General features: G+C 42.0%; 2 protein-coding genes across 2 annotated transcripts; both read right to left on the bottom strand.

Annotated features, from left to right (window-relative positions):
• Window positions 1-406: 406 nt before the first annotated feature.
• Window positions 407-13,527, bottom strand: LOC106572534 (solute carrier family 26 member 9). Its single transcript, XM_045696105.1, has 18 exons — window positions 13,403-13,527; window positions 13,017-13,156; window positions 11,971-12,081; window positions 11,630-11,805; window positions 11,033-11,197; window positions 10,772-10,928; window positions 10,321-10,420; window positions 10,056-10,203; window positions 6,562-6,675; window positions 6,080-6,157; window positions 5,683-5,778; window positions 5,448-5,554; window positions 5,264-5,333; window positions 5,073-5,165; window positions 4,698-4,829; window positions 1,828-2,079; window positions 1,132-1,186; window positions 407-609 (listed from the first exon to the last, which is right to left on the bottom strand). The coding sequence occupies exons 1-18, from the start codon at window positions 13,525-13,527 to the stop codon at window positions 407-409; spliced, it is 2,322 nt and encodes a 773-aa protein (XP_045552061.1).
• A 4,036-nt stretch (window positions 13,528-17,563) lies between these two features.
• On the bottom strand, window positions 17,564-20,996 carry LOC106572510 (heme transporter hrg1-B). Its single transcript, XM_014146740.2, has 3 exons — window positions 20,584-20,996; window positions 20,075-20,242; window positions 17,564-18,649 (listed from the first exon to the last, which is right to left on the bottom strand). The coding sequence occupies exons 1-3, from the start codon at window positions 20,711-20,713 to the stop codon at window positions 18,513-18,515; spliced, it is 435 nt and encodes a 144-aa protein (XP_014002215.1). The 5' UTR covers window positions 20,714-20,996; the 3' UTR covers window positions 17,564-18,512.
• Window positions 20,997-27,822: the final 6,826 nt, after the last annotated feature.

Raw genomic sequence — 27,822 nt, 5'->3', positions numbered from 1 at the left:
CCCCGGTACGCAGTGACTTTGAAGGGTGTTAGTGCAGCCACGCCAAACGACCCACTGCAGGGGTCAACTGCTGACTCTAGCACTCTCTCGCTCTCCCGAAATGTCTATCTATGTGAATGAAGTTTTATTATTACCTCAGAGGCAGCTAAAATAACAAATAAAACAATATCATTGCCATTTTGTTATGTTTGTTCTGTTTACCCTCATTGCCTCAGATACGTTCATGGAGGATTGGAAAACAGTAATAATATATTACTTAAAATGTTATGTAAACGTCTGTAAACTATTTTAACTGGACCTGTCCCATAGATTAGATATTTATGAATTGTTATGTCCTTATCTTTGACAAAATTGCAGACAAGATGTTGTTAAGATGTAGTTGGTGTACCATTTACTTTCTCGTTGCTCAATGAGGATCTGAGAAGTGATTCAAGGTCATAGTGATTAAGGTGTGGAAGTAGGTGCGACCTGCCTTTTCAGAGCCTCCTGTGTTCCTCGACCTCTGCAGGGCACAGAGGATGGCATCATGGACAGTTAGGAAGAGGTGACATCGGGGGACACTCCCCTCCTCAAACATCCCTCCACCCTCCAGCTCCTCGTACACCTGTGCTGCAAACACACACCAGGAACTAACAAAGTAATACAAGGAGCAAAACTAGGGAGCTCAGGGACCTTGTATGTCAACTATGATACTATTTTATTTTGTATGAACAGACTCTTAGGTTAAGGGACAGAATTTTTCACCCAATGTGATGGAACTCAAAGGACCATAAACATTCCATTGCATCGGGAAGCTCAAGACATTGCATATATGATTCAACAGAGAAACAGGGAACCCTTTATAAATGAATGGTAAATTGAATGCCAACCTGCACTATTCCCTTTGATTGATCACCTCTTTATCTCAATAGGAAAAAGCGAGAAGGAAATGTACAATTCTAGACCTTATTATGGTAATGCTGAGATGGGATTTTTACCGTTAACTGTATTCTCTTTCATCTTCTATGTGTCCTTAGTTTGTAGACAGTGACTTGGCTTTTGCTCCTGCAAATGAGATCCTGTTCCCATGAATACTATTAAAAGACACCTGGCCGTTCGATAGGTAACTGCGTCATGAAAATTAGATCTTACCTTGAACATTGGCCAAGTATAGCTTGATCCCCAACATCTCATAGCTTGAGTACATCTGTATGACAAGTACATAACAGCACACATCAATCCTCAACAAACTCTATGACAGACAGCAGTGCATATCACTGTAAAAGTACAAATGCATCCTGCACTATCAGACTTGTTAAAAAACAAAATAAAATTGGATACAGTGCTTATTGTCTATACACTATATCAGGGATGGGCAACTTTGATGGGGTTGGGGGCCACAAAAAATCTGAACTCATCATGAGGGGCCGCAGTTGCTGGCAGGTCTGCATACAGTGCCTCGTCCAGAGTGTCCGGCGACAGTGCCTCGTCCAGAGTGTCCGGCAACAGTGCCTCGTCCAGAGTGTCCGGCGACAGTGACCCGTCCAGAGCTTCCAGCGACAGTGCCCCGTAGAGAGACGGCCCACAGTCCGGAGCCAGCAGAGATGGCCCACAGTCCGGAGCCGAGAGAGACGGCCCACAGTACGGAACCGAGAGAGACGGCCCACAGTCCGGAGCCGAGAGAGACTACCCACAGTCCGGAACCGAGAGAGTCGCCCTACAGCCCGGAATCGGAGCAGCCAGAGTCGCCCTACAGTCCGGAATCGGAGCAGCCAGAGTCGCCCTACAGTCCGGAATAGGAGCAGCCAGAGTCGCCCTACAGTCCGGAATCGGAGCAGCCAGAGTCGCCTTGGTGAGTACTTTGATTCCCATGAGGTCTATGAAGCAGACCCCTGACAGGTCCAGGATGAGGGTGTGGAAGGGGATGGGCTGAGAGTCCAGGATGACAGGGGATGCACTGGGCTGGTCTGGGTCAGGAGACTGCTCATCCAGCTCATTATCACTACAGTGGAAGTTGACACAGCTGGTGGGTGATGGTGGCGGGTAAGGATTGTCGTTGCCAATGTCAAAGTCGTTCTGAAGCTCTAGCTGTGATAAGGTCTAGACGTGGGGGAAGGAAAGCCACAAAACAGTCAACTTAATCCAAGGGCAAAAATTACACTGGGATAAATCTCTAGCTTTGACATAATTTAATCTCAAATGTACAATATGTTTCACATAACACCTTCAAAACCCAAAAGGCTTGGTCATACGGTCTATTTGTGGTCAGATCAGATGCCTTTGACCTGACCTGCGAAGCAGTGCCATAAAATAAGAGATTTTTGCGCAAATGCGCACTTTCCTGCAGCGCTCTCTCACCGCAGCTACCCCAGCGGTGGCATGCAATTGCAAAAGCATCCACGGGATACAGCTGTTCACTAATATATTATGTTAAACACACAGAAAACACTGGGCACAGACGTAAATTCAACGTCTATTCCACGTTGGTTCAACGTAATTTCATTGAAATTAAATGGGAAAAAACGTTGATTCAACCAGTGTGCTCCCAGAGAGAAGTCTTTACGAAGGTTATATCTATACTGGACAAAAAAATAAATGCAACATGCAACAATTTCAACAATTTTACTGAGTTACAGTTCATAAGGAAATCAGTCAATTGCAACAAATTCATTAGGCCCTAATCTATGGATTCCACATGACTGGGCAGGGCGCACCCACTGGGGGGCCAGGTCCAGCCAATCAGAATTTGCTTTTCCCCACAAAAGGGCTTTAATAGTTTCATCAGCTGTCCGGGTGGCTGGTCTCAGACGATCCCGCAGGTGAAGAAACCTGATGTGGAGGTCTTGGGCTGGTGAGGTTACACATGGTCTGCGGTTGTGAGGCCGGTTGGACATACTCCAAATTCTCTAAAATGATGTTGGAGGCAGCTTATGGTAGAGAAATTAACATTGAATTCTCTGGCAACAGCTCTGGTGGACATTCCTGCAGTCAGCATGCCAATTGCACACTCCCTCAAAACTTGAGACATCTGTGGCATTGTGTTGTGTGACAAAACTGTACATTTCTTGGCAAAGGAGAAATGCTTAATAACCTGTTATGGCTAGGGGGCAGTATTTTCACGGCTGGATAAAAAACGTACCCGATTTAATCTGGTTACTACTCCTGCCCAGTAACTAGAATATGCATATAATTATTGGCTTTGGATAGAAAACACTCCAAAGTTTCTAAAACTGTTTGAATGGTGTCTGTGAGTATAACAGAACTCATATGGCAGGCAAAAACCTGACAAGATTTCATGCAGGAAGTGGCCTGTCTGACAAGGTGTCATTCTTCTTGTCTCTGTTTATTGAAGAGTGAGGATCTTAGCTGTCCCGTGACACTTCCTACGGCTGCCATAGGGTCTCAGAAGGCGGCAAAAAGTTGAATCGTGGCTTTGCAGGCTGAAACAAAGTAGCGCGTTTGGTCAGTGGCTGGTTACAGTACTGTGAGACTCAGGCTCGTGCCCGCGTCGACCGAAAGCTTTGTTTACTTTCCTCTGTTTAGCTAAATGGACATTCCCGGTCGGAATATTATCGCTTTTTTATGAGAAAAATGGCATAAAAATGGATTTTAAACAGCGGTTGACATGCTTCGAAGTACGGTAATGGAATATTTTGATTTTTTTTGTCACGAATTGCGCCATGCGCGCGACCCTTATTTACCCTTTCAGATAGTGTCTTGAACGCACAAACAAAACGCCGCTATTCGGATATAACGATGGATTATTTTGGACCAAACCAACATTTGTTATTGAAGTAGCAGTCCTGGGAGTGCATTCTGACGAAGAACAGGAAAGGTAAGACCATTTTTGTTATAGTAAATGGGATTTTGGTGAAGGCTAAACTTGCCGGGTGTCTAAATAGCTAGCCCTGTGATGCCGGGCTATCTACTCAGAATATTGCAAAATGTGCTTCATCCGAAAAGCTATTTTAAAATCGGACATATCGAGTGCATAGAGGAGTAATGTATCTATAATTCTTAAAATAATTGTTATGCTTTTTGTGAACATTTATCGTGAGTAATTTAGTAAATTGTTAGTAAATTCCCCGGAAGTATGCTTTTTCTGAACGTCACATGCTAATGTAAAAAGCTGGTTTTTGATATAAATATGAACTTGATTGAACAAAAAATGCATGTTTTGTATAACATAATGTCCTAGGTGTGTCATCTGATGAAGATCATCAAAGGTTAGTGCTGCATTTAGCTGTGGTTTGGGTTTATGTGACATTATATGCTAGCTTGAAAAATGGGTGTCTGATTATTTCTGGCTGTGTACTCTGCTGACATAATGTAATGTTTTGCTTTCGTTGTAAAGCCTTTTTGAAATCGGACAGTGTGGTTAGATTAACGAGAGTCTTGTCTTTAAATAGCTGTAAAATAGTCATATGTTTGAGAAATTGAAGTAATAGCATTTCAAAGGTTTTGAAAATCGCGCCACAGGATTCAACTGGCTGTTACGTAGGTGGGACGAATTCGTCCCGCCGGTCCCATAGAGGTTAACAGGGATGTTAAAAAAAAATCAGTACAAAATTGGAGAGAAATAATTTCTGGGATCTTTTATTTCAGCTCATGAAACATGGGACCAAAACTTTACATGTTTAGTTCATGTTTTTGTTCAGTATAGTTATACGTATCTACCCAAAATAAATACACTAAAGCCCTGACCTGTGACCTCTTACCTGAGAACTCATGGTTACCAGAGAGCTGGGCTTCCTCTTCTTGGTTTCCTTGTTTTGCATGTCTAACTCCTTCTGCTGTTTCTTCAGAAACTTCTTCCTAGCCAGGAGAAGTTTACCTGGGTCCAATCCAGTCTACGCACAAACACACACATGTACATTTTACATTTTAGTCATTTAGCAGACGCTCTTATCCAGAGCGACTTACAGTAGTGAATACATACATTTCATACATTTCATTTTGATTTCATGCATTTATTTATTTTTATTTATTAATTATTATTATTATTATTTATTTGTTTTACCAGATGGTAAATGGTTCTAAACATAATTGATGGCAGAGAGAGTGATATGGCCATCCTATAGTCATCAAGGTACCTTTTTGATGACCTTTCGTCGGAATATCTCTGTATTGGCAAAATAGAGAGGGGAGCAGTAGTTCATTATTTTCACCCCTTCTATACATTTCACCTATAGAAATAGAACCATATATTTACAGACATACAACCTTGCTGTGAAAGAAGACATGAACATAAATCCAAAGTTAATGGTGAACACAGTTTCACTACCTTGCTGTAAACCTTGGGATCTTTGTATATATCTGTGTCCATGATCTGAGCCATCTCTGAACCATTTGGACTGTGGGGAACAAAATAAAATACATCTAATATATTTCTTAACAATTAAAAACATGAGCATATCAAATACACCAGTTTGTGACTTTTGTTACATAATCAATGTTGTTTTACTTACAACTGGGTCTGAAAAATAACCACGAGGATGGAGAAGCTGACTCCAATGGCAACTCCATAAGGCAAACTCAGGAAGAAGGTGGCTAAAAATGACACAACCCACACACACTGGACAAGATACAGGATCATTAGAGCAGTAGATTTGATAGTGTTTGAGTATCGACATCAGAGTTCACACTTAATCTGAGGGTTCTAGGCATGTCCTGGTCAGACAATGAGTAATGGATTTGACTCACACAGTCCAGTTTGCTCTTCTTCCAGAGGTAATATGGGTCAGAGAGTTGCAGCAGAGTGTTCTTCAGGTTGATCGCTATCAGGGCTCCCAGCACAGACTACAGGAATAAATGGTGATCAAAACTCAGTACCTTTTAACTTTTCTGTTATTTCTACATCATAAACTTGTATGATGTAAGACGAAACAAATACTTATTTTGATTTTCAACCCTCAGTGTTACTGTACATCAGTGATTCTAAACCAGGAGGTCTAGAACCCCTGAGGGCTCTAAGAGAGCTTTCAGGGGTTCCTCGATTTGAAAGTGCTTCAGTGGGCCCCCGGAAAAGAAATGGTTGAGAACCCCTGCTGTACGTCACTGTTTCTATCTCTTTTGAATGCATCGAAACAAAGGTCCTCACCTTTGGTAGTGGTTTGAGGAAATGCCCCAAGGCCAGCATGGTGACCATGACTACCAGCATCACACACAGACTGGAAAACTGTGAAGAAGAAAGAATAGGATGGAGTCTTTATTGAGACAAGATGCCAATACTACATACTAACTGTTGTGTCCTGAACAGAGCTCTGATGTTATTGTTGTTTTGTGTTTTTTGTGTCCCCCAGGAAGAGTAGCTGATGCTTCTGCAAAAAGGGGGATCCTACAAAAAAATATATACAAATTGTCAGTCAATCAACCACAAAGGGAATTAACAAGTTAATTAGTATTAAGTGAATTGTTAAACATAAAAGTAAGAGGTGTGTTCAATGAATTCTGTGTTGTCTTGTGCCATGCAAAGTTTCTACATTGTCCTGCTTCAATGCTCCCTGTGTCTCAATGCTTCCCGTGTCTCAATGCTCCCTGTGTCTCAATGCTCCCTGTGTCTCAATGCTCCCTGTGTCTGACCTGTGATGTTCCCCCAGCAGTGTCTACTGCCAGGGTGACAGACAGAGCACAGCAGATGACATGGATATTGAAGAAAGACCCCACGAAGTTACTGCAGCCCAGAGCCAACATCTCCTGCACAAGAACACACAGTGTTTATAGTACACTATGATGAGTAATGGAGATTATAGTCAGAAAGTTTAGACAGAAGGATTTGATGAGATTACAAACAAAATATTATATGTTAAAGACACACTCCTTTTCATCTCATTTATCACCTGATTTACTTAACCAAAGGCATATCTCAATAGGTGATCCAGGTATCCTCATGGCACAACAGGAAACATTTTTTTTTAAATGAAAAATAAAAATTCACATTTGTAAAAATGTATTTCACCTTTATTTAACCAGGTAGGCCAGTTGAGAACAAGTTCTCATTTACAACTGCGGCCTGGCCAAGATAAAGCAAAGCTGTGTGACAAAAACAACAACACAGAAAATATAAAAAACTATCAGCCTATATCGAATCTCACATTCCTCTCAAAACATTTAGAAAAAGCTGTTGCGCAGCAACTCACTGCCTTCCTGAAGACAAACAATGTATATGAAATGCTTCAGTCTGGTTTTAGACCCCATCATAGCACTGACTGCACGTGTGAAGATGGTAAATGACCTTTTAATGGCGTCAGACTGAGGCTCTGCATCTGTCCTCGTGCTCCTAGACCTTAGTGCTGCATTTGATACCATCGATCACCACATTCTTTTGGAGAGATTGGAAACGCAAATTGGTCTACACGGACAAGTTCTGGCCTGGTTTAGGTCTTATCTGTCGGAAAGATATCAGTTTGTCTCTGTGAATGGTTTGTCCTCTGACAAATCAACTGTAAATTTCGGTGTTCCTCAAGGTTCCGTTTTAGGACCACTATTGTTTTCACTATATATTTTACCTCTTGGGGATGTCATTCAAAAACATAATGTTAACTTTCACTGCTATGCAGATGACCCACAGCTGTACATTTCAATGAAACATGGTGAAGCCCCAAAATTGCCCTCGCTGGAAGCCTGTGTTGCAGACATAAGGAAGTGGATGGCTGCAAACTTTCTACTTTTAAACTCGGACAAAACAGAGATGCTTGTTCTAGGTCCCAAGAAACAAAGAGATCTTCTGTTGAATCTGACAATTCATTTTGATGGTTGTACAGTCGTCTCAAATAAAACTGTGAAGGACCTCGGCGTTACTCTGGACCCTGATCTCTCTTTTGACGAACACGTCAAGATTGTTTCAAGGACAGCTTTTTCCATCTGCGTAACATTGCAAAGATCAGAAATGTTCTGTCCAAAATTGATGCAGAAAAATGTATCCATGCTTTTGTTACTTCTATGTTAGACTACTGCAATGCTCTACTTTCCGGCTACCCGGATAAAGCACTAAATAAACTTTAGTTAGTGCTAAATACGGCTGCTAGAATCCTGACTAGAACTAACAAATTTGATCATATTACTCCAGTGCTAGCCTCCCTACACTGGCATCCTGTTAAGGCAAGGGCTGATTTCAAGGTTTTACTGTTAACCTACAAAGCATTACATGGGCTTGCTCCTACCTATCTTTCTGATTTGGTCCTGCCGTACATACCTACACGTACGCTACGGTCACAAGATGCAGGCCTCCTAATTGTCCCTAGAATTTCTAAGCAAACAACTGGAGGCAGGGCTTTTTCCTGTAGAGCTCAATTTTTTATGGAATGGTCTGCCTAACCATGTGAGAGACGCAGACTCGGTCTCAACCTTTAAGTCTTTATTGAAGATTCATCTCTTCAGTAGGTCCTATGATTGAGTGTAGTCTGGCCCAGGAGTGTGAAGGTGAACGGAAAGATGAACGGAACCTAGCCGGTTCCCCTCTCTCCACTGGGATTCTCTGCCTCTAACCCTATTACAGGGGCCGAGTCACTGGCTTACTGGTGCTCTTCCATGCCGTCCCTAGGAGGGGTGCGTCACTTGAGTGGGTTGAGTCACTGAAGTGGTCTTCCTGTCTGGGTTGGCGCCCCCCCCTTGGGTTGTGCCATGACGGAGATCTTTGTGGGCTATACTCGGCCTTGTCTCAGGATGGTAAGTTGGTGGTTGAAGATATCCCTCCAGTGGTGTGGGGGCTGTGCTTTGGCAAAGTGGGTGGGGTTATGTCCTGCCTGTTTGGCCCTGTCCGGGGGTATCATCGGATGGGGCCACAGTGTCTCCTGACCCCTCCTGTCTCAGCCTCCAGTATTTATGCTGCAGTAGTTTATGTGTTGGGGGGCTAGGGTCAGTCTGTTATATCTGTAGTATTTCTCCAGTGTCCTGTGTGAATTTAAGTATGCTCTCTCTAATTCTCTCTTTCTTTCTCTCTCTCTCTCAGGGGACCTGAGCCCTAGGACCATGCCTCAGGACTACGTGGCATGATGACTCCTTGCTGTCCGCAGTCCACCTGGCCGTGCTGCTGCTCCAGTTTCAACTGTTCTGCCTGCGGCTATGGAACCCTGACCTGTTCACCGGACGTGCTACCTGTAGAGAGCGGTAGAGATACTCTCAATGATCGGCTATGAAAAGCCAACTGACATTTACTCCTGAGGTGCTGATCTGTTGCACCCTCAACAACCACTGTGATTATTATTATTTGACCCTGCTGGTCATTTATGAACTTTTGAACATCTTGGCCATGTTCTGTTATAATCTCCACCCAGCACAGCCAGAAGAGGACTGGCCACCCCTCATAGCCTGGTTCCTCTCTAGGTTTCTTCCTAGGTTTTGGCCTTTCTAGGGAGTTTTTCCTAGCCACTGTGCTTCTACACCTGCATTGCTTGCTGTTTTGGGTTTTAGGCTGGGTTTCTGTACAGCACTTTGAGATATCAGCTGATGTAAGAAGGGCTATATAAATACATTTGATTTGATTTGAGAGTTACACATGGGATAAACAAACGTACAGTCAATAACACAATAACACAACTGTCACAACTTCCACCGAAGGTGGCTCCTCTCCCTGTTCGGTCGGTGCTCGGCGGTCATCATCGCCGGCCTACTAGCTGCCACCGATCCCATTTTCCTTTTCGTTTGTGTCTGTCTGTTTTTTCACACCTGTGTTCAGTTTAGTTGATTTCGGGGGGTTTATATACACCCCGCTGCAGGCTAGGCTTTGTGCGGGATTATTTGCTGTGTATTTTCTTGTAAGGGGTGCGTGCCTGCACCACGGGATTTCGTTTCTTTATTCGGTATATGTTTACCGTGTGCATTTGCGCTTTTGTTTGTGGAGTCGAGGTTTCTCCTCCGTGTGTAGTTTATTCCCTGTGGGTGGCAATTACGTTTGTGCGGTTATTTCCCATGTGTTTGTATTGTGCATTCGGGACCGCCTGATTAAACATTGAGTTACACTGGAACTTATCTGCTCTCCTGCTCCTGATTCCTACACACCCCCCTCCTCGAGAGGCGTTGTTACAACAACGAACAGTCAATAACACTTTCCCCTCATGCTTGTCCCCTATTCGTACCTGATTGGGATCCACATCGTAACCATGCTTTGCTGCCAATGTCCTGCCTATAGCCAGGTTGATCACATAGCCCACGATAGCCAGGGAGAAGGCTGAGCTCAGCATCCCTTCCCACTGACTCACTGTTGGGAGGATCGGAGCAGGAAATCTAGGAGGAGAGGTTGAGATTACAGAACCTACTTGTCAATGTGAGGATAGACTGTTAAACAGTCATAATAGCACACAATAACATTAAACTTTTCTGGTAATATTCTGTGTTCTTTACCCTAGGGGAATCTTCCCCACTATGTCAATGTGATACTTATCAGGCAGGTCCAGGGGGCCCGATATGGCTGTGGCCACCACCACATGCGCAAAGGGAGGTTCTGGTTTAACCATTTATATAGTTCTTATAACTCCATAGCATAACCTCACATAGCATAGCATAGCATAACAATGCATAGCATAGAATAGCATATGACGGTATAACATGGCATAGCATAGTATGATGTTATAACATGGCATAGCATAACCTAACATAGCATAGCATAACATAGCAAATCATAGTATAGCATAGGCTGGCATTACATGGCATAGCATAATATAGCATAGGATGTCATAGCATAATATAGTATAGGAGGGCATAACAGCATATCATAGTATAGCCCAGGCTGGCATAACACGGCATAGCATAATATAGCATAGAATAAGAGGAACAAATTAGAGTCCTCTATTACTCACAATGATGATCTCCATGGGGATGGGGAAGGGTAGCTTCTGGTGGTAGCGTGCACCCAGCTCCTTCACTGTTATAATAACCACACTGCTGACCAGAGCAAAGACCAGCGAGGCTATGTTGGTGTTAGGCAGGCCATAAACCATATCTTTAAGAGTCTGCAACAAAAAGGGACATTATTTGAATGGTTAGTGTAAGTAGCACTGTAGTTCTGCATGCAGATATGAAGAGCAAAGGTAATTTTTCAACAAATGAGGCTTACATTGATAGTGGCTAGTGGTCCACTGTAGGAAGGCACTTTGATGCCAACAATGTACTTTAGTACAGAGATCAGGATCTGCAGTCCAGCTGCTGTCATGAACCCTCTGACGAAGGACTCGGACAAGTAGATGGCCACAAAGCCAAACTGCATCAAGCCCAGGCCCATCTGCTCAGACAGATTTTGTGCAACAGTTAATTCATTCACATTTAAGGTACAGTATGAGAGCTTCATACTTGCATTACCTCCCGAGACAATGCCTAGGCTTTAGCGTAGAACGCTGACACAGTTGTGGCACACAGAATCACCGGGGTTCAAACCGCAGGTTGACATTTATTGGGATGACTCATGTACCGGAGGCAGCTCTGCAGAGAGGTCACAAGCTGGCACAGCTACAAAGCCATAAAATCTGATCTAAACCTAGCCCTAGCCTTAACCACACTGCTAACTCTAATGCCTAACCCAACTTTGCAGCTGGCCCATCTAGCCGAAATCAGTCAGTTATGCTTCCAGGGCAGGATTCTTGACAATAAATGTCAACCTGCGTTCTGTCACATATACTGTACAATAGTAAACTAGGCTTCTCTGTGGCTGCAGTACCTGTATGATAGCAGTGAGGCAGGCCAGCGTCCCAGAGATGCCCAGTCGAACCTCGTTCATCCTGTCCTCATCCATCACTGTGGCGTTAATGGTGGCATTGAAGTGGCTGAAATCAGACTCAGGGGCCAACTTCAGGCACTCCATGCCCACCATGATACTAAGCACAGCAAAGGTACCTGGACTCAGAGAACATTCCATTACACTTTAAGAAGATGAATCCTATGTCCTATGCATGAAAAAACAACCTACCGAAAGACACTTCACTTCGTGACTATTCAAGCTTCAGCATGCCTGGGACAATTACATCCTATAACCTATGCTTTTGATTATGGTAAACTTACCTGGGACCATTTGGTGAGCAGTGCCCATGAAGAAGTAAGAGATGAGAGGAAAGAATGAGGAGTAGAGGCCATTGACAGGAGGTAGATTAGCCAGCAGGGCAAAGGCCATGCCTGTAAAGAATAGAAAATCAATTGAACAACCATAGTCAAGGAAAATATTATTTCTGATAATTAACTGTAATATTAATGTTGAGACCTATTAATATTAATGTTATTAAAAATGCAATGATTCACTTTGAAACTGTATTAGAAAATATTTATGTTTAGAGATTTATCTTAAAGAGAGGCTGAACTCAAAAAACAACTTCTCTGGTTGAAAATGGCCTATGTGGCGTCAATATTAGTCAAAAACATTTAGTCTAGTCCCAACATTGACTGTAGTGTAAATAGGATAATTTTTATCATATAGTCATTATCGTCCAAAACTGAGATTTGTTGGTGAGTTCAAGAAAACTGGGAACTCAAAAAAAGAAAAGATTTGGAAAAAGATTTGGAAAAATAATGACGTCAGTAATCTTCAGATTGGAGAAGTCAGAGCTCTAGAATGATAGCAGAGTTTCCGTTTCCACAGCTTACCTGATGGTTGGGTTTTCATTTTAAGCCTGCCCACATGGGACTACTGCCTGGCACAGTCTAATCACTGCTGGCACTGCAAGGCAGTAATCAAATTATCAGGAGCACAGCTGCCCGGCGTGCTGCAGCGCACACTATCCAATTGCTCACCAGAATCAACCTACAACCCGCCCATTCATTTACAGAATGACAAACTAACCATCGACACGCAGCGCCTCAGACTTGTTTAGACAGCAATATATACAAGACATTGTCGCAAATGTTGAAAGAACGAGAGTTGTTTTTAGAAACGGGTTTGGGTTTTTTCCAACTCAAACATCCAACGATAGTCACAACTTGACAAAAGTGATCCACTCAAATGAGTCCAATGAGTACCGGAAAAACAAATGTGGAATTGGTAAGTTCAGTCCCTCTTTAATGTTAAAGGCACAGAACTTGAATGGTAGAACACCAGAGGGAGTAGAATGACAGACCTTGGGGAACCTGAATGGTACCTGCGCTGACCCCACTGATGACATCACAGAGAAGGTTCTCCTTCACCTTGTACTTGGGCAGCCAGCTTAGGATAGGCAGGTGTCTGAACAGCAGGGACTTGAGTCGAGACCCAGAGCACCTAATGATATGCATAACATGCAAGTCTGGTTAGAACAGTCTCCCTATGGCCTCATAACATGGCTCCTCCTCATTTGGTATGGTACTAGCCCAAGAATCACATCACAGATCTCTCGACATGAACATATTGGTATAAAATGTAAATGTCAATAAAAGTACTAAGGTTTTGTTGGATAAACTGTATTGACTCATGAAAGAGATAAACATTTACTGGCTTTCGATTGTTAGCAGAATGTAAATACTGTACCTGAAGCATTTCTTCACTTTCTGTCCTATGGGGAAGGTCCGTTTCTTCATGTCAAACTTCCTATCGAAGTCTGGGAGCGAGTAGGCTGGCCTGTTGATCACATAGGGTGGCCAGTCTTGTTGCATGGCTTCAGCCAATCAGAGGACAGTTAGACAGGTCAAATTATGCTATGATATGATGTCATTAAATCTGCATTGAGGCCTTTGAATAAGAGATTATATTACATTGATACCATTGCATGACAACATTACTCAAAGGCTAGCCTGGTCCCAGATCTGTTTCTGCTCTTGCCAACTCAATTACTGTTATTGTCAAGCCAAACAACATAGCTTTAGAATGACAATTCCACAAGGAGCTGGTAAGAGAGGTAAAACAAACTGGTACTCTGGCTACTCAAAGGACACTCACAGCAAGAACTTGATCCAGGTAGCTTAGTTGTTGGCATCCATAAACCAAGGTCTATAAATATTGTAATATTCCAAGTAATTAGAATACATTGGAGGTAGTGGGTAGAAACATGTAACCTGAAGATGTATCAAATGACTAACACTGAAAATAGTAGTCATTTGCATGTATTGCTGAATTAAGCACAGTTATTTCCTGAGTATAAACCTCTGCTGTTCTGCTGGGTTCCTAATCTAACCTCCAGTGCTATTGTGTCTCAACAAAGCTGGATAACCAATCACACAAACTACATGCATATGGTGTCAAACATTAGCCCTTCTCACCTTACAATGACTATATTAAAACTGAAATAATACTGTACCTGTTCACTGGGAGAATGAGTGGCATCATTGACATTTCAAAATTAAATAAAACAATTTACAGACCATAAAGATTACATTTTTCCGTAATGCAAGTAAATAAATAGAGATAAAGAACACAAATATTTTGATATGTGAATGCTCACATTTCATGAGTCTCAGAGGCCACATAGAGAAACAATCGTGTGCCAGAGTCAGAAATTGTTTTTTTTCCAGAGAGTTTATAAGACAAAAGACCAACAGCAACTGTCTTACTCTTGGACATGAGATGCTTTACATCATGCTAATCATTTTTCCAAACTCTGAAACAACCAAATTTATTTAAACAGAGTAAAGTGACCAACAATTTAAAAACAAAGCTAATATAATGTACTGTACCTTACAGCTGGAAAGAACTATGATGTGACGGTAAACCAGTGTATTGGTTTTATACTGGAGCTTTGTTGACACCTTCTCCATGGGAGGAGCCATACATGGCAAACCATGGCTTACATGTAGCTTAGCTTTAGAGGGAAAGTCATGGGCATCACGTTTGGTAAGAAATAGTTAATTTGTGGAAGTATGATATGAATAGGGAACTGCAATTCACGATCTGTCTGAATAATAAGAAACAGCATAATCACATCAACATTTATTAAAATAAAATGTATATCTGAAATACATTTTGTGAATAAAAAAACTCATACCAAACAAAGAAAACAAATTCCTTATTTGAAATATTCCCCTCCCTCTCACCAAAAGCCTTATTCGCTTTCACTCAAACAAAAACATACACCATTCACACATCTGAATACATTTCAGTGACAATTTCTTTGACTATATATACATTGAGTATTCATTACACATCTATAATCACTTCATGAACATGTTATAACAAGTACCAACTACATTATTAAAGGTAAATTAAATATAAAATATATACAGTACTAGTCAAAAGTTTGGACACACCTACTCATTCAAGGGTTTTTCTTAACGTTTACTATTTTCTACATTGTAGAATAATAGTGAAGACATCCAAACCATGAAATAACACATATGGAATCATGTAGAAACCATAACACAAATGAAAATATATGTTATATTTGAGATTCTTCAAAGCAGCCACCCTCTGCCTTGATGACAGCTTTGCACACTCTTGGCATTCTCTCAACCAGCTTCATTAGGTAGTCACCTGGAATGCATTTCAATTAACAAGAGTGCCTTTTTAAAAGTTCATTTGTGGAATTTATTTTCTTCTTAATGCGTTTGAGCCAATCAGTTGTGTTTTGCCAAGATAGGGGTGGTATACAGAAGATAGCCCTATTTGGTAAAAGACCAAGTCCAAATTATGGCATGAACAGCTCAAATAAGCAATGAAAAATTACAGTCCATCTTTACTTTAAGACATGAAGGTCAGTCAATCCGGAAAATGTCAAGTGCAGTCGCAAAAACCATCAAGACCGCCACAGGAAAGGAAGACCCAGAGTTATCTCTGCTGCAAAGGATAAGTTGATTAGAGTTACCAGCCTCAGAAATTGCAGCCCAAATAAATGCTTCACAGAGTCCAAGTAATAGACATCTCAACATTACTGTTCAAAAGAGACTGTGTGAGTCAGGCCTTCATGGTTGAATTGCTGCAAAGAAACCACTACTAAAGGACACCAATAAGAAGAAGAGACTTGCTTGGGCCAGAAACATGAGCAATGGACATTAGACCGGTGGAAATCTGTCCTTTGGTCTGATGAGTCCAATTTTGAGATTTTCGGTTCCAACTCCCTGTTTTTGTGAGACGCAGAGTAGGTGAACGGATGATCTCCGCATGTGTGGTTCCCACCGTGAAGCATGGAGGTGGAGGTGTGATGGTGTGGGGGTGTTTTTCTGGTGACACTGTCTGTGATTTATTTAGAATTCAAGGCATACTTACCAGCATGACTACCACAGCATTCTGCAGCATTACCCCATCCCATCTGGTTTGCGCTTAGTGGGACTATCATTTGTTTTTCAACAGGACAATGATCCAAAACACACCTCAAGGCTTTGTAAGGGCTATTTGATCAAGGATAGTGGAGTGCTGCATCAGATGACCTGGCCTCCACAATCACCCGACCTCAACCCAATTGAGATGGTGAAGGAAAAGCAGTCGACAAGTGCTAAGCATATGTGGGAACAAGCATTCCAGGTGAAGCTGGTTGAGAGAATGCCAAGAGTGTGCAAAGCTGTCATCAAGGCAAAGGGTGGCTACTTTGAAGAATCTAAAATCTAAAATATATTTTGGTTTGTTTAACACTTTTTTGGTTACTACATGATTCCATATGTGTTATTTCATAGTTTTGATGTCTTCGCTATTATTCTAAAATGTAGAAAATAGTAAATATAAAGAAAACCCCTTGAATGAGTAGGTGTGTCCAAACTTTTGAATGATACTGTATATATATTTTTCATATATTTTCCTTTATTATTATTTCCCCTAACCCTACCATCCCTCCCCTTATTGGAGTAAACAAATGGACAACTGTTAGGCTTGTATTTCCAGCTTATACATACTATATACATTTTACAGACACAGTACAGTTTACAATAGTTATCTTTTGTTTGTTTTTAGTCCCATCATTCACCTCCACTCAACCAGTCCCATCTTTCTCTGAACACCAAGTTTTGACTTCTATTTGCCAACTGTTCTGTGATGTTTCACAAAAGTTCTGAACCTTTCTATTCTCACTGCTATACCAGTGTTAGTGAATACGCCAAAAGGCCAAACCACATTAGGAAAATTATACTGATATATAGCTTTTACCAGCCCCATTTCCCCCATCTGCCAGTGACCTTCTTATTCTCACGGAGGTCAGTGTTGCACCAAGATCCCCACAGGGTTCAATCTTCAGGGTAATCTTCACGGATCAAATCTTTTGTAACTCATTAACAGCCCTTCTCCAAATCACAGTTAAGATGGTCATACCGGTCTATAACACACACAAAGGGTCTATATATGAATTATATGCAGTCAATATGAAGTCATTTCTATTTTCCCATTCATAAAGCATTTATAGTAAGCACTTTATGGTAATTTAATGTACAGTTTGCCACTGATCTAACACCAACATTATAGGTCTGTTGGGCTATGAATCAACATGATTTTCAAAACATAGTTTGGTCCATTGGCATATTCACTAACACTGGTATGGGAGAAGCTCACTTTTGAGAACAGCGTAATGATGACACTACACTGTATTTGTAATGATGCATCTATTAAAGGTAAATAGGAGCTCTTGCATAGAATGACATGAATGTGCTACAGATCTGCTATGAATATATTTCATTAACCTTTAAAAATGCAGTTGGGACCTGTTATAACACGTTCATGAAGTGATTATAGATGTGTAATGAATGCGTTATACATAGTCAAAGTAACTCCGTAGCATACAGGTAAATACATTAGATCTTTAATATGATAAAACAAAGCAACGTGAATATAAGACAACATATGGAGATAGAAACGTAGAGAAAAGGAAGCCCCGTCAGATCATCAGGAGTTCCATACACCAGTGTATTAGTTTGCATCATATCCATCCACAGCCTATATTAAAAGTGATCTTTAAAAACCAGATGGCAGCAGAGTGCAATTGAATCAATAACATAATGTAAAGTGCATCAAACATGTATTGGTGTGTTGTTTCCTAAAAGAGAATAACACATAATCAAAAGAATATGACAATCCATTATCCAGACAGAGATAGCAATGAATGGGCAAATAATCCTGCACCCCCAAGTGGCGAAAGGAGAAACAGTAGAGAAATCACATAAACAGTGACACAGCATTTTTTTCTAGGCGTATTTGGACACTTACTCATTAGATGTGACATTGCATCAATACATTTCAATCTGGAGCTTAAAATACAGTACTTACAAATTGTGGCCTTTTGGACAGCTTCAACCCAAACCCTCAGAGACCTTCCACAGACAAGATGTTACAGTCATGATCAACTAATTAAGCCACTGTAAAAATAGGCTTGAGTAAATCTTTACTTAGAAATCACAAGCCTCTGCTGTCTACCATTACAGATAAGCAGTAGCCTAGTTCCCCTCAAAAGGAGTTTTCCCAAGTGACTATGGCTACTCACTCCAATAAAATGGCTGAGCTGTTACTGTATGTGTAGTAGCGCGGGTTTGAGGACAAATTAAAGCTTGTCCGGAGTGTGTAACTATAATGAATAAAAGTCAGAAGAAGTCTTATCCAGCAACTCCAGCTTCTCAGTGCTCTCCTTTGTCAAAAACTATTTTTCACCAACTCTTCTTCTACCGGTTGGTTCCCAAAACCCTTTTCCCAAAATCTTCTACCAAGTGTATGACGGGTAACATGGAGGGTATAATCAGAAGTCACTGAGGATGCCGATGTCAGCAAACTCCTGGCGGTATCTGTGTGAGTACAGGGCCAAGAGGAATGCCCATTTGAGAGTCAGGAAGCTCCAAACACATGACAGGTACAGGCTCCCCGGGTCAGTCGGAGCTACAGGACAGGAGACAAAACCTGTCAAAACATTTCTTTACACAGGACAAATTCTCCTAACCATACACACATTGAGAATAGAGCACCGGCATGCAAATAATGAATCTAAATGAGGAAGAGAGACTCAAGGCTGTAGTCATTTACAGTACCAGTCAAAAGTTTGTACACACCTACTCATTCAGCTTTGCACTCTTGGCATTCTCTCAACCACCTTAATGAGGTAGTCACCTGGAATGCAATTCAATTAACAGGTGTTAAATTGGTCTTTTGGTCTGATGAGTCCAAATTTGAGATTTTGGGTTCCAACCGCCGTGTCTTTGTGAGACGCAGAGTAGGTGAACAGATCATCTCTGCATGTGTGGTTCCCACCGTGACGCCTGGACGAGGAGGTGTGATGGTGCTTTGCTGGTAATACTGTCTGTGATTTATTTAGAATTCAAGGCACACTTAACTAGCATGGCTACCACAGCATTCTGCAGCAATATGCCATCCCATCTGGTTTGCGCTTAGTGGGACTATCATTTTTGTTTTTCAACAGGACAATGACCCAACACACCTCCAGGCTGTGTAAGGGCTATATGACCAAGAAGGAGAGTGATGGAGTGCTGCATCAGATGAGCTGGCCTCCAATCACCCAACCTCAACCCAATTGAGATGGTTTGGGATGAGTTGGACCATAGTGAAGGAAAAGCAGCCAAGAAGTGCTAACCATATGTGGGAACTCCTTCAAGACTGTTGGAAAAGCATTCCAGGTAAAGCAGGTTGAGAGAATGCCAAGAGTGTGCAAAGCTGTCATCAAGGCAAAGGGTGGCTACTTTGAAGAATCTCAAATATAAAATATATTTTGATTTGTTTAACATTTTTTTGGATACAACATGATTCCATTTGTGTTATTTCAAAGCGTTGATGTCTTCACTATTATTCTACAATGTAGAAAATGGTAAAAGATAAAGAAAAACCTTTGAATGAGTAGATGCCCATACTTTTGACTGGTATTGTATATTCAGGATGCAGGTATTAAATTATAATAATAATAATCATCATTTGGTGGGTGCTTATATTTGTCCTGTTTCACACATGTACAAGTGTGTATTATAGACATGTGAGAATTGGAAATGTGTTTTTTGCATATCCCAACTCCCCTTGATACACCCTCAGAGAGCAGGGTCACAGCCAGGGTCAGACATTATCAGGATGCAGGTAGTAAATGATTAGATTACTATTATAAACAACATATATGAACTGCTCTGCATCAGAACAAATTATCGAACTTCAGTGAGAAAATATTCCAAAAAGTTCATTCACTGGGTAACACTTTACATTAAGGTAAATAATAAATATATAATAAAGCTTTCACATTTAAATTGTGTGACATGATCCAGTTAGGGCTATAAGAGAGTATGAGCCAAATAGAGAAAGACTCACATTGCTTCTGTGTGATGGCGAGGGTGAGGAAGGTAGTGAAGGCCACCACAGCCAGGATGGAGAAGAGACCCCCAACGAAGATGAAGAACTTGAGTCCCTTCAGCCATGTGCGCCAGTAGTCCTGCAAGTACATGACGTGGGTGACAAGAGCCCAGAGCGCCAGCACTCCTGTTGGGGGAAAGAAACGTGGAATACCTCATCGTACTCTCCAGAAAGGCAGGCATACTGTAAGACCTCATCATGACTAAACTAGGACACAGATCTTTGAGCAAATTATTTTACTACAGTAAAGTATTACACAAAAACAACATTTTACAGAAACCGTGAGAAATATCAAACAGGCTCATGCTAATCATCAGTACTGGCTGAGTGATTTATATGCACTGACATAGTGGTGGAGGATATTGACAATACTATTCAACATTGTGGTGAAATTCAATTCTAACTAAGCCGAGGCCTACAAGTCCGTCTTTACATGTTGTTGTGCTGGTGTTATGCCGCTACTGTACCTGACAATCCGCCCATTGCTGCTGTCCATGGCTGTTTGTATGCTATGTTCCAGACCAAAAAAGCTGAAAATCCAACCAGCATACCAAAGGTAGCATATCCTATACTTACGTATGTTCTACTCTTCCCCATTAACACGGATATGACAATAGCTCTAGGTTGAAAAACTTCTGTTGACGGTCAATAAAAAGGCATAACATGTAACATGTTTGCCTGAGAGTTTATAGTTTACAGATCGACCGATGATTTCAACAACCCCAGATGAACCATCGCTGATCGATACAAACGAATTGATTATCGAACGAACACAATACTCCCTACAATTGTATTAAACACCAACAACCGATCAACAACAAAAAAAAGCAGCCTACAGTGTCAACAAAATAACTGTTTATCCCACCCGCCCAAGCATGATCAAGATTGTGTTTTATGTTCAAGAACCAACGCTACAGTTTTTCCGTCTTCAGCCAAGAGGCGAGTCAAATGTATTTTAGCATCCTGCGCTTTCTCAAGCAAGCTGTCTTGTATGCCTGGATATTGGGAAACATCCATCGTGTAATGTTAACGAGTCAAAGTTTATGTCACTGAAGTATCTACAAGCGAAGGAATTAAATGCTTCTTGTATGCCTGGATATTGGGAAACATTCATCATGTAACGTAACGAGACAAAGTTTGTGTCTCTGATATATCTACAAGCGAAGTAAATAAATGGATAAATATAAGAAGTGAACTATCTAGCAAGCAATTTGAAGATCTTTGCGCTGAGGAAAACCCCACATGACAGACCTACAGCGTCGCCTGCAGCCCAGAGATAAACTGTTAATACTAGGCTAGTGACTTGCTATTGAAGCAGTGGGATAATGTATGTAGTTACAGTCATGGGCAGATTGGCCATCTGGCAACTGTGCCAGATGAGCTGGACCATTTTTTAGTTGGAGATTCGATCCAGCAACCGTTCGATTACTGGCCCAACACTCGAACCACTAAGCTACCTGCCGCCTTATTGACAGCTTAGCACACTCTTGGTATTCTCTCATCCAGCTTCACCTGGAATGCATTTCCAACAGTCTTGAAGGACTTCCCACATATGCTGAGCGCTTGTTGGCTGCTTTTCCTTCACTCTGCGGTCCTACTCATTCCAAACCATCTCAATTGGGTTGAGGTCAGGGGATTGTGGAGGCAAGGTCATCTGATGCAGCTCTCCACTCTGCTTGGTCAAATAGACCTTACACAGCCTAAAGGTGTGTTGGGTCATTGTCCTGTTGAAAAACAAGTGATAGTCTCACTAATGGCAAACCAGATGGGATGGCGTATCGCTGCAGAATGCTGTGGTAGCCATGCTGGTTAAGTGTGCCTTGAATTCTAAATTAATTAGTCCCACTAAGCGCTAACCAGATGGGATGGCGTATCGCTGCCGAATGCTGTGGTAGCCATGCTGGTTAAGTGTGCCTTGAATTCTAAATACATTTGTCCCACTAAGCGCAAACCAGATGGGATGGCGTATCACTGCAGAATGTTGTGGTAGCCATGCTGGTTAAGTGTGTCTTCAATTGTAAATAAATCACAGACAGTGTCACCAGCAAAGCACCCCCACACCGTCACACCTCCTCCTCCATGCTTCACGGTGGTAACGACACATGCAGAGATCATCCGGTTGGAACCAAAAATCTCAAATTTGGACTCATCAGACAATAGGACAGAATTCCACCGGTCTAATGTCCATTGCCTGGGTTTCTCGGCACAAACAAGTCTCTTCTTCTTATTGGTGTCCTTTAGTAGTGGTCTCTTTGCAGCAATTCGACCATGAAGGCCTGATTCACACAGTCTCCTTTCTGAGCAGTTGATGTTGAGATGTGTCTGTTACTTGAACTCTGTGAAGCAATTTTTTGGGTTGCATTTCTGAGGCTCATAACTCTAATGAACTTATCCTCTGCAGCAGAGATAACGCTGGGTCTTCCTTTCCTATGGCGATCCTCATGAGAGCCAGTTTCATCACAGAGTTTGATGGTTTTTGTGACTGCACTTGAAATGTTCAGGATTGACTGCCCTTCATGTCTTAAAGTAATGATGGACTGTCATTTCGCTTTGCTTATTTGAGCTGTTCTTGCCAAAATATTGACTTGGTCTTTTACCCCTACCTTGTCACAACACAACTGATTGGCTCAAATGCATTAAGAAGGAAATCAATTCTACAAATTAACTTTTAAGAAGGCACACCTGTTAATTGAAATGCATTCCAGGAAGCTGGTTGAGAGAATGCCAAGAATGTGCAAAGCTTTCATCAAGGCAGAGGGGTGGCTACTTTGAAGAATGTCAAATATAAAATATAATATGATTTGTTTAATCCTTTTTTGGTTACTGCATGATTCCATATGCGTTCTTTCATAGTTTGATGTCTTCGCTATTATTTTACAATGTAGATAGTAAAAATTGTAAAAATAAAGAAAAACCCTTGAATGAGTAGGTGTATGTAGACAGTACCAGTATGTGGACACCTGCTCGTCAAACATCTTAGTACAAAATCATGGGCATTAACATAGAGTTGGTCCCCCATTTACTGCTATAACAGTCTCCGCTCTTCCGGCGAAGGCTTTCCACTAACTAGATGTTGGAACATTGCTGTGGGGACTTGCTTCCATTCAGCCACAAGAGCATTAGTGAGGTTGGGCACTGATCTTGGGAGCGATTAGGCCTGGCTCGCAGTCGGCATTCCAATTAATCCCAAAGGTGTTCGATGGGATTGAGGTCAGTGCTCTGTGCAGGCCAGTCAAGTTCTTCCACACCAGTCTCGACAAATCATTTCTGTATGGACCTCACTTTGTGCACAGGGGCATTGTCATTCTGAAACAGGAAAGGGCCTTCCCCGAACAATGGCCACAAAGGTGGAAGCACAGAATCATCTAGAATGTCATTGTCTGCTGTAGCATAAATATTTCCCTTCATTGGAATTAAGGGGCCGAGCCCGATCCATGAAAAACAGCCCCAGTCCATTATTCCTCATCCACCAAACTTTGCAGTGTGCACTATGCATTGGGGCAGGTAGTGTTCTCCTGGCATCCACCAAACCCAGATTCGTTCATCGGACTGTTAGATGGTGAAGTGTAATTCATCACTCTAGAGAACGCGTTTCCACTGTTCCAGAGTCAAATGGCGGCAAGCTTTACACCACTCCAGGCGACGCATGGCATTGCATATGGTGATCTTAGGCTTGTGTGCAGCTGCTCGGCCATGGAAACCCATTTCAAGAAGCTTCTGACAAACATTTATTGTGCTGACGTTGCTTCCAGAGGCAGTTTGGAACGCGGTTTGGAGCGCGGTAGTGAGTGCTGCAACCGAAGGCAGACGTTATGCGCTTCAGCACTCAGTGGTTCCTTTCTGTGTGCTTGTGTGGCCTACCACTTAGCGGCTGAGCCGTTGTTGCTCATAGACGTTTCCACTTCACAATAACAGCAGCTATAACAGGGCAGAAATTTGACTAACTGACTTGTTGGAAAGGTAGCATCCTATGACGGTGCCACATTGAAAGTCACTGAGCTCTTCAGTAAGGCCTTTCTACTGCCAAAGTTTGTGTATGGAGATTGAATGTCTGTGTGCTCGATTTTATACACCTGTCAGCAACAGGTGTGGCTGAAATGAGTGATTCCACTAACTTGAAGGGGTGTCTACATTCAGTTGAAGTCGGATGTTTACATAAACTTAGGTTGGAGTCATTAAAACTTGTTTTTCAACCACTCCACAAATTTCTTCTTAACAAACTATAGTTTTGGAAAGTCAGTTAGGACATCTACTTTGTGCATGACACAAGTAATTTTTCCAACAAATGTTTACAGACAGATTATTTCACTTCTAATTCACTGTATCACAATTCCAGTGGGTCAGAAGTTTACATACACTAAGTTGACTGTGCCTTTAAACAGCTTGGAAAATTCCAGAAAATGATGTCATGGCTTTAGAAGCTTTGATAGGCTAATTGACATAATTTGAGTCAATTGGGGGTGTACCTGTGGATGTATTTCAAGGCCTACCTTCAAACTCGGTGCCTCTTTGCTTGACATCATGGGAAAATCAAAAGAAATCAGCCAAGACCTCAGAAATAAAATTGGAGACCTCCACAAATCTGGTTCATCCCTGGGAGCAATTTCCAAATGCCTGAAGGTACCACGTTCATCTGTATAAACAACAGTACGCAAGTATAAACACCATGGGACCACGCAGCCGTCATACCGCTCAAGAAGGAGACGCCTTCTGTCTCCTATAGATGAATGTACTTTGGGACGAAAAGTGCAAATCAATCCCAAAACAACAGCAAAGGACCTTGTGAAGATGCTGGAGGAAACAGGTACAAAAGTATCTATATCCACAGTAAAACGAGTCCTATATCGACATAACCTGAAAGGCCGCTCAGCAAAGAAGAAGCCACTGCTCCAAAACCGGCAAAAAAAAGCCAGAGTACGGTTTGCAACTGCACATGGGGACAAAGATCGTACTTTTTGGAGAAATGTCCTCTGGTTTGATGAAACAAAAATAGAACTGTTTGGCCATAATGACCATCGTTATGTTTGGAGGACAAATGGGGATGCTTGCAAGCTGAAGAACACCATCCCAACTGTGAAGCACGGGGGTGGCAGCATCATGTTGTGGGGGTGCTTTGCTGTAGGAGGGACTGGTGCACTTCACAAAATAGATGGCATCATGAGGATGGAAAATTATGTGGATATATTGATGCAACATCTCAAGACATCAGTCGGGAAGTTAAAGCTTGGTCGCAAATGGGTCTTCCAAATGGACAATGACCCCAAACATACTTCCAAAGTTGTGGCAAAATGGCTTAAGGACAACAAAGTCAAGGTATTGGAGTGGCCATCACAAAGCCCTGACCTCAATCCTATAGAAGATTTGTGGGCAGAACTGAAAAAGCGTGTGCGAGCAAGGAGGCCTACAAACCTGACTCAGTTACACCAGCTCTGTCAGGAGGAATTGGCCAAAATTCACCCAACTTATCGTGTGACGTTTGTGGAAGGCTACCCGAAACGGTTGACCCAAGTTAAACAATTTAAAGGCAATGCTACCAAATGCTAATTGAGCGTATGTAAACTTCTGACCCACTGAGAATTTGATGAAATAAATAAAAGCTGAAATAAATCATTCTCTCTACTATTATTCTGACATTCCACATTCTTATAATGAAATGGTGATCCCAACTGACCTAAAACAGGGAATTTTTACTAGGATTAAATCTCAGGAATTGTGAAAAACTGAGTTTAAATGTATTTGGATAAGGTATATGTTATCTTCCGACTTCAACTGTACTTTTGTATATATTGTGTATATATATTTATATACAGTGCCTTCAAAAAGTATTCAGACCCCTTGACTTTTTTCAAATTTTGTTACGTTACAGCCATATTCTAAAATTCCTCATCAATCTACACATAATACCCGATAATGATGAATTAAAAACAGGTTTAGACATTTTTCCAAATGTATTAAAAATAAAAAACTGAAATATCACATTTATATAAGTATTCTGACCCTTTACTCAGTACTTTGTTAAAGCAACCTGCAGCTTTGGCAGCGATTACAGCCTCGAGTGTTCTTGGGTGTGATGCTACAAGCTTGGCACACCTGTATTTTGGGAATTTCTCCCATTCTTCTCTGCAGATCCACTCAAGCTCTGTCTCAAGCTCTGCACAGCTATTTTCAGGTTTCCAGAGATGTTAGATCAGGTTCAAGTCTGGGCTCTTGCTAGGCCACTCAAGGACATTCAGAGAGTTGTTTGGCCGTGTCCTGATCGCTCTGGAGCAGGTTTTCATCAAAATTCTCTCTGTACTTTGCTCCGTTCATTTTTGCCTCAATCCTGACTAGTCTCAAAATCCCTGCCGCTGAAAAACATCCCCACAGCATGATGCTGGCACCACCATGCTACACCGTAGGGATGGTGCCAGGTTTACTCCAGACGTGACACTTGGCATTCAGGCCAAAGAGTTCAATCTTGGTTTCATCAGACCAGAGAATCCTGTTTCTCATGGTCTGAGAGCCCTTTAGGTGCCTTCTGGAAAACTCCAAGCGGGCTGTCATGTGCCTTTTACTGAAGAGTGGCTTCCGTCTAGCCACTCTACCATAAAGGCCTGATTGGTGGAGTGTTGCAGAGATGGTTGTCCTTCTGGAAGGTTCGTCAGAGTGACCATCAGGTTCTTGTTCACCTCCCTGACCAAGGCCCTTCTCCCCCGATTGCTCAGCTTGGCCAGGCGGCCAGCTCTAGGAAGAGTCTTTTGTGGTTCCAAACTTCTTCCATTTAAGAATGATGGAGGCCACTGTGTTCGTGGGGACCTTCAATGCTACAGAAATGTTTTGGTACCCATCCCCAGGTCTGTGCCTCGACCCAATTCCATCTCGGCGTTCGGTGGGCAATTCCTTTGACCTCATGGCCTGTCAACTGTGGGACCTTTATATAGACAGGCGTGTGCCGTTCCAAATCATGTCCAACCAATTGAATTTACCACAGGTGGACTCCAATCAAGCCGTAGAAACATCTTAAGGATGATCACTGGAAACAGAATTCACCAGCTCAATTTCGGTCTCATAGCAAAGGGGTTGAATACCTATGTAAACAAGTTATTCTGTTTTTAATTTTTAATACATTTGCAAACATTTCTTTGTCATTATGGGGTATTGTGTTTAGAATAATGAGGGGGGAAAAATTATACATTTTAGAATAAGGCTGTAACATAACAAAATGTGGAAAAATTCATGGGGTCTGAATACTTTCCGGGTCTGTATAACCCCCCAAAAATATGCAACCCTTATTTTACCAGGTAAGTTGACCGAGAACACATTTTATAGCAACAACATTATGGTATGGTGGCCAGATTGGGAATTTAGCCAGGACACCAGGGTTAACACCTCTACTCTTATGATAGTGCTGTTGGATCTTTGGTGACCACAGAGAGTCAGGACACCAGGGTTAATACCCCTACTCTTATGATAGTGTTGTTGGATCTTTGGTGACCACAGAGAGTCAGGACACTCGTTTAACGTCCTATCCTAAAGACAGCTCCCTACAAATGGCAATATCCCCCATCACTGCCCTGGGACATTGGGATCTTTTTTTGGACCAGAGAAAAGAGTGACTCCTACTGGCCCTCTAACACCACTTCCAGCAGCATCTGATCTCCCATCCAGGACCAATCCTGCTTAGTTTCAGAGGAAAGCCACTAGTGTGATAGAGGGTGGTAGGCTGC

This window comes from Salmo salar, chromosome ssa15, assembly GCF_905237065.1.
Source record: "Salmo salar chromosome ssa15, Ssal_v3.1, whole genome shotgun sequence".
NCBI classification, from domain to species: Eukaryota; Metazoa; Chordata; class Actinopteri; order Salmoniformes; family Salmonidae; genus Salmo; species Salmo salar.
Note: the sequence above shows the minus strand (reverse complement) of the source record. Positions and strands in the feature narration are given on the sequence as shown.